General features: G+C 41.5%; 1 protein-coding gene across 2 annotated transcripts; it reads left to right on the top strand.

The window, feature by feature from the left end:
• The first annotated feature begins 384 nt into the window (after nt 1-384).
• On the top strand, nt 385-8,829 carry Gapdhl6 (glyceraldehyde-3-phosphate dehydrogenase like 6). Of its 2 annotated transcripts, NR_172072.1 has the most exons (3): nt 385-443; nt 5,675-7,977; nt 8,052-8,829. NR_172072.1 is itself a non-coding variant. In NM_001394060.2 (1 exon), the coding sequence occupies exon 1, from the start codon at nt 5,723-5,725 to the stop codon at nt 6,728-6,730; it is 1,008 nt and encodes a 335-aa protein (NP_001380989.1). In that variant the 5' UTR covers nt 5,651-5,722; the 3' UTR covers nt 6,731-6,942. The 2 variants fall into 2 exon arrangements, 1 of the variants encoding a protein (NP_001380989.1); NM_001394060.2 differs by lacking the exons at nt 385-443; nt 8,052-8,829 and having other exon boundaries at nt 5,651-6,942.
• The last annotated feature ends 2,444 nt before the right edge of the window (nt 8,830-11,273 follow it).

Genomic DNA, 11,273 nt, shown 5'->3' with positions numbered 1-11,273 from the left:
TAACAACAATCCAAGCCTTTTCTTAGATTGCAACAAAAGAAGATTCAATTGAGAACTTGGGGCCCTTGAACATTTCCTTCATTCTTATCACTCATGTGACTTGGAGCCTAGTCTGATCTCTGTTACCTCCTGCCTTTGAGTAAATTTTCCTTGCAACTTTTTAAATCTCTCTCTCTCTCTCTCTCTCTCTCTCTCTCTCTCTCTCTCTCTCTCTGTGTGTGTGTGTGTGTGTGTGTGTGTGTGTGTGTGTGTGTGTATGTGTGTGTTTCAATGTTTTCGATAAAAGGCTGAGTACCTGGAAACATCCCCCGTGAACACCAGCAACTAGTAATGGTGTTAAAAGATGGCAGTATTGTTGAGAATGGCCCACAAGAGCTTTGAACTGGTGGATGCAGCAAAATATGAACCCTGCAGTATTTTAAGCCAGCTGTTGACTTTGATCGGTAAGTATTAGTTTCATTGACTACCACCTGGGAGTAAACATTTTTTGAATAAGGAGGTAAGTTTATTTTCATTCCCTAAATGTGATTGTTTTGACCTAGACTTGAGGCAAGATAGAAACACAGGAAAAAGTATGGGGACAATCTGTTTGAAGCTTCTCTCCAGTTGAGAGATAAGAACTAGAGTATAATTAACGACATTAGCTGTGAAGGTCACCAATCTAGAGATGAAATTCTTTTAGGTAAAACTATTTTCTATGACGGAGGGCATGAACTAGGCTTAACCTCTGAATAGATATGACCTTGAGTAGCCTTTTCCTAAAGTGAAATGAAAGTGTTCATTTTTGTGTTGCCAGAAAGATAGTCTACCTCCAACATTGCCACCTCAGCATTTGTAATTTTGTTAGGCGTCTCTAAGGGACCGCACTGCGATTACATTTACATTCCTTAGCAGTCCTTTAAACACACTAACTCCAAAAGTTACTAAAATAATCCATGTGAGTGTCACCTGCTGTTTGACCAGAAGGCGAAGCTAAGCTGGGACAAATAGGTTCCACAGGGCTCTGATCCAGCTGGAAATGCCAGAAGCAAAGCAAGGATGTTTGGGTGGCCAGCTCAGATCAAGGCAGCTGAGGTCCTGGGTCTCTCCTCAGCTATGACAGTGGTGACTACACCAGAGGCCGAGGGTGCAGGAGTGTGAGCACATGATCCTCAGTGAAATAACTTGTGTGCTTTAGTCCATGTGGACAGGAACTATATAAACATTGAGGGGTGGGGTGGGATTTAGGGGTAGATGTTTACTATTGGCTCAGTTAGAGATGTCAGTAATGCTCTATTTGCATAGGGGAAGGACTCTCAGTGGAGTATCATGGCTACATATTCCAGAGCAGGTACAGAAATGTTAGAGAGCAGCACAACTCCTGCAGATCTCCGGTCACTGAGATTCCCGGGGTCTGAGCTCATTCAACCTTACCAGGTCTTCTGTCTGGCAGCACGACCCACTTGTCCTACATGCGACTATTGTAAAATGATGAAGAGTGACAGCTTTGAGAAGGCCACATCCATGAGTCACTTTCTCCTTTCTGGTCATCTCTTTTTTTCATTAACTCTCTTGCTTAAAATCTATTTCCAAATATCCTTAATAAAACCTAAACTCTGATTCGTAAAAATTGGCTAGTTCTAGAATTCTTTTCTGCATGGCAGCCATGATTTTTGGAGGTTGTTTGAGAGTTGAGCTCCCTATAGATAAAAGGGGTGACTCAGGCTGCTAAAAGTGACATTGCTGACTTGTGTCCCTGTCCCCAAACCCCTGACAGTCTCAGTATGGTTCAGAACAGAAATAAGAAAGTGTTCTTTATACTTGAATGGACTAACACAGAAACAGAAAAATAGGCTGATTTTCACTCTTAGTAGAATCAGCTGCCAGATTTCTTTAGGTTTCAACTAAATAGATTAGTATGCAAAGCCTGTGCCACCTATGCACTGGACATCACTGTAATTTAGTCATTGTGGATTCCCAGAGGCACAAAATGTCTCCCAGGTATCTCCTATGTGTCCCCAGTGAGTTTAGTCTCCCCTGGTTACTAAACTCATTTCTCCTTCAATAACTTAAAAACTCTTGTAGCCAGTGAACTCACCTTGCATTTCCCTAAGAAAATGTACTGGTAAAAAAGAAAGGAGGCGGAGGAGGGGAGGGGGAGGAGGAAGAAGGGGAGGGGGAGGAGGAAGAAGGGGAGGAGGAAGAGGAAGAGGAAGAGGAAGAGGAAAGAAATCTACTGTTTCCTTACCAATACTCAAATTCCCTCTCTTGTCACTCCAGACCCCATAGCTCTTCTTTACTGTTTACCATTCATAACTAAGGTTGTGGTTTCTTCCTTTTGACTTCACAGCTACATCTTCACATCTTCACAGTTACACAGCTACAGTGCTGTGTTTTTTTGCTGGAAATCGAAATTCTTCCTATTTTTGTTGTCTCTAACCATCCCTGTCTCAACTCGAATGCCATTTGCACAAACAAAACCTTCTGCCACCTCCTTCTCTATCCTAGTACCTGGTACCTCCAAAGCTGGACCTCCGAATGATAGTGCTGGTAACAATGTCCTAAACAGAGCTCTGAGCCAGTAAACCGAAGGAAAGGTTGTTACTGTGTAAACAGAAGCCTAAATGCAGCCTTCCTCAGGAATTTCTGAAGATGGGTTTCTGTTTACCAGGAGCCTTCCTCACCTGTTTCAGTTCTCAACCACTTCAGGCAAGGCCATCTAGGTCCTGATTAATCCTAATAGGCTGCATATGCTCAAAGATGCCATTTTGCCAACTGCAAAACATCCACGTGCTTTCCTCCCGAGTGGCTGGCCTCTATTCTTGTAGAGAGACAAGCAACTTATTCTCCACATAAACTTTCCTTTCCACCCACAGAGTGGTCCAGGTGGTGGTTTCACTCTGCCCCACTTACACTCATCCCCATTCTATTCTTTTGTAATATCCTGTTTTTTAATGTAATGATCATGCTTTATAATGAAACTTTTGCTACTGTATGTTTAATATGAGGAACTGTGTCTTCTGTTTGACACTGAAAACTAACATCTGGAATATTAAATAGAGAAATGATTCACCGTCTGATGAATTAATAATTCAATATGTTTAGAAATTAACTTTCTACTAGTGGCTGGCTAATCTGCCTTAGAAAACCTACAAATTAATAGAACCAAGAACTCAAATATATCTGTTCCCAAATCAAGAATACAGAATGTATATATTCTCAATATATATATGTATATGTATATATATCACATATATAATTTATGTATATATATATTATATGTATGTATGTATGTATGTATGATTCCTTGGAGCCTTAGAGCCTTGAAATCTGGGAATAGGTGCATTTACATTCATACAGTTCTGAATGCATTTTGACCACATACATCAAAGTTTTCATCTTATTTTAAAAGTTTTATCCTTTAGTTACCAAGTGTCTTAGCTTTGAATGATGTGAGCCTTTAAAGGTCGTCACCACTTTTTGATTTAGTAGAATCCCTTTACTAGATTTAACAAGTTTGAGGTAGGCCCTTAGATCTTCCTTCAAGAAAGAACACGTCATTCAATTGCCACAAATGTAGTTACTTGGTGGCCTTTAGTTATTGGCATATGTGGGAACTACCTGAGTGTAGCTCGTTCACTTCCCAGGAAGTCCTCAGCCACCAGACCAGCATTTGAAGCTGAGGCTCTTCCCCACCCCATCTCACTCACTTCCTCTCTTCTTTCATTTTTATAGATTGCAGCTCTGCTTTACCATCCTGTGAGGTTTGCCCAGATCAATAAATCTTTTTCACTTCTAAGGGCATTTCAGTGTCTGTTCTGAGATAACTCAAATGTCAGGCTAGTATAGGACTCCTTATCTATGCTATTGGGCAAGTCATTTCAATCCAGTGCTCCAGATATTTTCCAAAAGTGTGCGTATAAATAGTGTGAGCCAAGGCTATTTCTTTGAAATTCTTAGTCTTATTAATAAAATGATTTAAAACAGACTCAGTAGAAAACTTCGGGACATCATACTTTTTCAAGTGGAAGAGAAAAACAATAAACGAGTGAGTTGACAATCTTAGTGGTTTTGTCAGGGGTTCGATAGAAAATAGGAAGAGAGTAAGTCATACCTTTTAATTCACAGTCTAGAGGAACCACCAATATATTCATCAATGGAGTTTGGCAAGCAGGTGCATGGAGGAAGAATGGGGAGTGGCAGAAAATATAGAGAAAGCTCATAGTATCACGGAGAGCATGCTCTTGCCTTTAACCACAATCTAAATAAGATAGACAGATTGACAGATGGACAGATAGATAAATTGCCAGGTGTGACTCATGCCTTTAATTCCAGCACTTGGGAGGCAGAGGCAGGAGGATCTCTGAGGTTGAGGCCAGCCTCGTCTGCAGAGTGAGTTCCAGGACAGCCAGAGCTACACAGCTACACAGAGAAACCCTGTCTCGAGCCCTCCCCACACCCTGCAACACACACACACACACACACACACACACACACACACACACACACACAAACACAGTTACATTTTGATTTTGTTGTTTGTTCATTTTAGTTTATTTTAATTGGATATTTTATGTATTTACATTTCAAATGTTATCCCCTTTCGTGGTTTCCCCTCTAGAAACCACCTATCCCATCCTTCCTCTCCTGTCTTCTATGAGAGTTCTCCCACCCATCCAGCCGTCCCTTCCCACTTCCCGCCCTGGCATTTCTCTACACTGGGAAATCAAGCCTTCTCAGGGCCAAGGGCCTCTCCTCCTATTGATGTCCAACAAAGGCATCCTCTGCTACATATGCAGCTGGAGCCATGGGTCCCTCCACGTGTGCTCTTTGGATGGTGGTTTAGTTCCTGGGAACTCTGGTGGGATCTGGTTGGTTGTTATTGTTGTTCTTCTTATGCAAACCCCTTCAGCTACTTCAGTCCTTTCTCTCACTCCTTCCTTGGGGATCCAATGTTTAGTCCAATGGTTGGCTATGGGCATCTGCCTCTGTATTTGTCAGGCTCTGGCACAGCCTCTCAGAAGATAGATATATCAGGCTCAGGTCAGCAATCACTTCTTGGCATCCACAATAGTGTCTTGGTTTGGTGCCTTATATGGAATGGCTCCCCATGTGGGGCAGTCTGTGGATGGCCTTTCCTTCAGTCTCTGCTCCACACTGTACCTCTGCATTTTCTTCTATGAGTATTTTGTTTTGGTTTTAACACAGAAAAGAAGGACCTTTGGGTATGCTGAAGTTCTATAAATGTCTGATCTTGGGTGTAGTATGTTGTAGCATTAAGGTATTATTATTCTTCCCATTTCCTTGATGGAATAAGCTGAATTAAGTCTTAAGGTAGGAGACAGTTATGTCTTAATCTTTGGAACAGATCACAGTGTCATATGATATTTTGGGGTTCCTTCCCCTAAAACTACCTGATGATATTCTATCTCCTGTCTTCATCATACTACAAGAGCTGGAGTTACAGGCATGTTATACATCTGATTTTTGTTTTGTTTCTGTGCTGTTGAGGACTTTATCCACTGAACCATCTTCCTAGTTCTGAAATTTTAAAGGCTCATTATATACAAAATGAATTGTATGTGTTAATTTGCTGAATTTTAACAGTATCTTATGAGATGGGTATTCTCATTTCGAAGGTGGGTAATATGAACCTTAAATTATTATATATACTCTCTGCTCCTCCCTGTTCCAGAGACAGCCGCATCTTCTCGTGCAGTGCCAGCCTCGTCTCATAGACAAGATGGTGAAGGTCAGTGTGAATGGATTTGGCCGTATTGGGCGCCTGGTTATCAGGGCTGCCTTCTCCTCTGCATCTGGCAAAGTGGAGACTGTTGCCATCAATGACCCTTTCATTGACCTCAACTACATGGTCTACATGTTCCAGTATGACTCTACCCACGGCAAGTTCAACGGCACAGTCAAGGCTGAGAATGGGAAGCTTGTCAACAACGGGAAGCCCATCACCACCTTCCAGGAGCAAGATCCTGCTAACATCAAATGGGGTGACGCTGGTGCTGAGTATGTCGTGGAGTCTACTGGCATCTTCACCACCATGGAGAAGGCTGGGGCTCACTTGAAGGGTAGAGCCAAAGGGGTCATCATCTCCGCCCCTTCAGCTGATGCCCCCATGTTTGTAATGGGTGTGAACCACAAGAAATATGACAACTCCCTCAAGATTGTCAGCAATGCATTCTGCACCACCAACTGCTTAGCCCCCCTGACCGAGGTCATCCATGACAACTTTGACATCGAGGAAGGGCTCATGACCACAGTCCATGCCATCACTGCCACTCAGAAGACTGTGGATAGCCCCTCTGGAAAGCTGTGGTGTGAAGGCCATGGGGCAGGTCAGAACATCATCCCTGCATCCACTGGTGCTGCCAAGGCTGTGGACAAGGTCATCCCAGAGCTGAACGGGAAGTTCACTGGTATGGCCTTCCGTGTTCCTACCCCCAATGTATCCGTTGTGGCTCTGACATGCTGCCTGGAGAAACCTGCCAAGTATGATGACATCAAGAAGGTGGTGAAGCAGGCATCTGAAGGCCCACTAAAGGGCATCCTGGGCTACACTGAGGACCAGGTTGTCTCCTGTAACTTCAACAGCAACTTCCAATCTTCCACCTTTGATGTTGGGGCTGGCATTGCTCTCAGTGACAACTTTGTAAAGCTCATTTCCTGGTATGACAATGAATATGGCTACAGCAACAGGGTGGTTGACCTCATGGCCTACATGGCCTTGAAGGAGTAAGAAACCCAGACCCACCCACCCCAGCCCAACAAGGATACTGAGAGCAAGAGAGAGGCCCTCGGTTGCTGAGGAGTCCCCATCCCAACTCAACCCCCAACACTGAGCATCTCCCTCACAATTCCATCCCAGATCCCCATAATAACAGGAGGGGCCTAGGGAGCCCTCCCTACTCTCTTGAATACCATCAATAAAGTTCGCTGCACCCAAAAAAATATTATTATATATACTACTTAGTCTCCCTCTGAAAGCCAGCAGCAGACTTCTGAATAACACATCATCTTGTGTATGTGTTACATACATGTTCTCCAATAACAAGGTAAGAAGTTGATTCCTTTAATGACACAAGAATTTCAAGACATTCTTTCCCCTTCAGCATTTCTAAGACTTCTTGTTAGTTCTAGGAGGGTGTAAGTCTATAAAGTATCAATTAAATGTTCTTGATTGTGGATAAGACTTGCAAAAGAAAGCCCTGTTAGCAGAATGACCGTTGCCTCATATCTCTTACAGTTAAGATTGTGCCATGCTGTATTCCAGATTTAAAACTGAGTGTCAAATTAAATTTAACCAAGGGAGTCCAAAGCTCAAAGTCTATCAGAGATTATAGCACTGCTGACAGCTGCCTCCTAGATCATTCTGATTACAGGTGTGCATGATAAAACTCTAGGGAATACTGGCTCACTGCCAACCCATTAGTTCAACATTTAGAGATTTGTTTGTTTATCTTTATATGTTAATATTAAAGAAAATGTATCACTCCTGACAGCAGGAGAGCTCAACCTCCAGAGTTCTGCTACTGTGTGATCACTATATCTCTCTACTTTTCCAAATACTAAATTTCAAGATAAATTCCAAATACAGCATTTTTACAAATAAAAGAAAGACACGTACATTGTATTATCCTGTGTTCACAAATCCCTCTTTTTCTGAAAGATTAGGCACTATAAGTGTGAAGATCATATTTTTTATTCTTTTATCTAGCCCACTTATTATTCACTTAAAATTTAAAATAAATAAATAAATTTGGGCACAATATAAGATCAACATGTGAACAAAGGTCTTAGTCATTAAAACTTGAAACCTAGTTCGAGGGTCTGACACTCAAATAACTAGCAATGAAGGAAGTAAGAGAGCTTGGATTATGATTCATATTTGCCCACCAAGTACCAGACAAATAAGTTTAAGCTATTTTTTCCTGATATTTCTTGACCTTAAAAAAAGCACACCCACACACATACATCCACATCCACATCCACACACATACATACACACACACATACACACACACATACACACATACACACACACATACACACACACACACACACACACACACACACACACACAAACACAAACACACATGCACAGAGCCAAAATATTGCAGTCATCAAATGAAGTAAGATACATATTTTGGGCACTGCAAACTTCTATATATTCTTTTAGTTGTTGTGCTGGGCTCCCTGAAAACACAGGGTGTGTGTATGGAGTAAGCGTCCTGATTTCTTGCAGAGATCATCAGATAAGGAACTAAAGTCTGAAAAGACCAAGCGGCCCTCTCATGCAGTGCCTTGACGATCCTGAGAGGGAGCATAGGCAGTGGGGGAGGATGTTCTTGGAGTGGCACGTGTCTTGCCCTGTGTTTCAATGTATCTTGTTGAGGATGTATCTGTTCAGCACTTTTTCCAGGATATTATTCAACTGTGATTTTTAGTGATGAGACTCTAGCTTACTGCAAAAAAGGTCATGCAACTTAACCTAAACCGAATGCCCTGGCCTAGAAATTTGCATTTTAAGGATTGAAAGAGCTGAAGGGGCTTGCAACCCCATAAGAACAACAATGCCAATCAACCAGAGCTTCCAGGGACTAAACCACTACCCAAAGACTATACATGGACTGACCCTGGGCTCCAACTGCATATGTAGCAGAGAATAGCCTTGTTGGGGCATCAGTGGAAGGGGAAACCTTTGGTCCTGCCAAGGTTGGACCCCCAGTAAGGGGAATGTCAGGGTGGGGAGGGGGAAAGGATGGGGGGGTTATGGACAGGAAACTGGGAAAGGGAATAACATTTGAAATGTAAATAAAGAAATATAGCTAATAAAAACAAGAAATTTGCATTTTGAACAAAGCCTTAACTGACTTTTTCAAAGGAAGAGTTCTAGAGAATTCTTGACTCACACAGATCTCTACAGCTGCCCTACTCTTGGTCCCAGCAAAGTGTGGTCTTTCAGCTTCTCTTTTGATACACTGTTACAGTCTGCAACAGAATCACTTTTTATGGCTACCACACACATCCGGTCTAGTGATAAAGAGCTTTGAAGATATTTAAATTATCTGACTTGTGGTGATCTAAAGTTAGCTTTTAGAGAAAAGTTCAAATTATTATAATGGTGAATACATAATCCAATCTTCCTGAAACACATCTATAACTCCTTTGCTTAAAAGTCTTAAGAAAATTCCACATTATCTACAGAAAACTCAAAATTCTCTGGCCAGCATTGTGATCAGAGCAAATCTTTCAATTGCACAGTACTTAAAAGCACTTTTTCAAGTATGCTATTTTCAGATCAGTTTGAAACCACATACTGTTACCTGGAAAAAAAATCAATAATGATGATGAAGGTGGTGGTGATGATGGTGGTGGTTGTGATGATGATGATGATGATGATGACGACGACGACGACAACGACGATGTCTCCATGTTTTACCTAAATTCTTGTCTATAGATTTCTCAATGAAAATGTAGCTATAGGAAAAAATAAAAAAGGTCAAAGGAGAAAGCCCATTTTTTTCCTGGAGCAACAGACTATAAACATTTCTCCTAATAGCCTGCCCCTTGTGTCTCTCTGAATGGCATCTGCATATTTATTAGCAGGCTAGTCACCCTTGGAGGAACAGTGACATTATCATGTTAATGTCTTAGAAGATTAAAAACAGTTGACTTTGTTCTGTTCTGAAGGTATTGCCCTTTTTCTTTTAATGGCAGAGTTTCTGCACCACGCCAGGCAGATGAGCCCCATAAATCTCCTTAACAATGAAAGGGTTTGTGCTGCTCCTAAAAGGCTCCCCGAGTGCTCTCCTAGACAGCTTGGCTTGTAAACCAGAAGGAAGGCACCTGCTTTATTTGTGAAACAAGGCTCAGGAGAAGCTTGGGCAGGAGATGATTACCAATTAGTGATTGGGGGTGCTGTTTATTGAACACCCAGTGAATACCGAGACTTTAGTACTACTGCCAGTACTTTAAGGGGAGTAGGGGGACCTGAAAACTTCAAGTTGGTGAACTAACTGAGAGTTTAAAGTATATGCCTGTGTGAAGAAAGTGAGCAGTGGTTTAAGAGAATGAAGTTCAAAATGAGTACAAATGACAGCTGGGGCACAGCACACAGAAATGTCATTCTTCCCTCCCCTGCTTTCCCTCTCCACACCCCCATGACAAGGGACATTGTCCTCTAATCTCCATGGGTGGCACCTAATACTTATCTCTTAACACCTGTCAGCTTGAAGCCTAATTAATGTTTACTTGTCTGTCTTCTCACTAAGCTTTAAGTTCATCTCTGATTTACAGCCATAACCTGCCCACCCTGTGTGTATTACCTGACACGGAGAGAAAACTCAATCCTGAGGCACTGAATAAAGAAACAGATGTCTCCATGTGGATATTATTTATCATGAAGAGATAAAATTTTGGTTTCTGGGTAGATTTCCTCAGTATATTAATATTTTATTTATTCTCCATTATTGGAACTAGGTCTCTGAGATTCCACTTCATATAGAAAAAAGAAAAAAAGCCATCTTGGTTTTTCTCTCAGCCCACTAATGCATTTCATCAAATTCACAAATTAAGTGGTGTAACTATTAAAAATTAAATCTTTTCTCTCAACATTTAAAAAAAGTCACTATTGGAAGTGCGGAAGTATTTTTTTTTATCTTTATTAACTTGAGTATTTCTTATTTACATTTTGATTGTTATTCCCTTTCCTGGTTTCTGGGCCAACATCCCCTTAACCCCTCCCCCTCCCTTTCTATATGGGTGTTCCCCTCCCCATCCTCTCCCCATTACCGCCCTCCCCCCAACAATCACGTTCACTGGGGGTTCAGTCTTGGCAGGACCAAGGGCTTCCCCTTCCACTGGTGCTCTTACTAGGCTATTCATTGCTACCTATGAGGTTGGAGCCCAGGGTCACTATTGGAAGTGCTGAAGTATTTTTGAGAGGGTATGTATGACTAAAAAGAGTGGAATTATCGGACATTTTGAACCTGGAATTTAACAGAGGTGAAGTAAGTATCTTTTAAAATAACATAATGTAAAAGGTTTTCCTTTCTATTCTTGACATATTAAATTCTTGACAGTAATTCTGATTCCATAACAAAATAATAGTAGCTTCACAGCCATAAGCAGATGAGCTCAGGTACAGGTGAGTTTTCCTGAATTTGCCACAAGTAGTCTTTGAATAGTAAAGTAATTTCAAGGTCTATGAAATTGTCAACTGTATTTAACAGTGTACCGGGCATCCTACATTTCAATGCAGTAATTCAATACATATTTCT

Source organism: Rattus norvegicus, chromosome 10 (genome assembly GCF_036323735.1).
Source record: "Rattus norvegicus strain BN/NHsdMcwi chromosome 10, GRCr8, whole genome shotgun sequence".
NCBI lineage: Eukaryota > Metazoa > Chordata > Mammalia > Rodentia > Muridae > Rattus > Rattus norvegicus.
The sequence above is the reverse complement of the archived record's forward strand: the minus strand, read 5'-3'. Positions and strand labels throughout refer to the sequence as shown.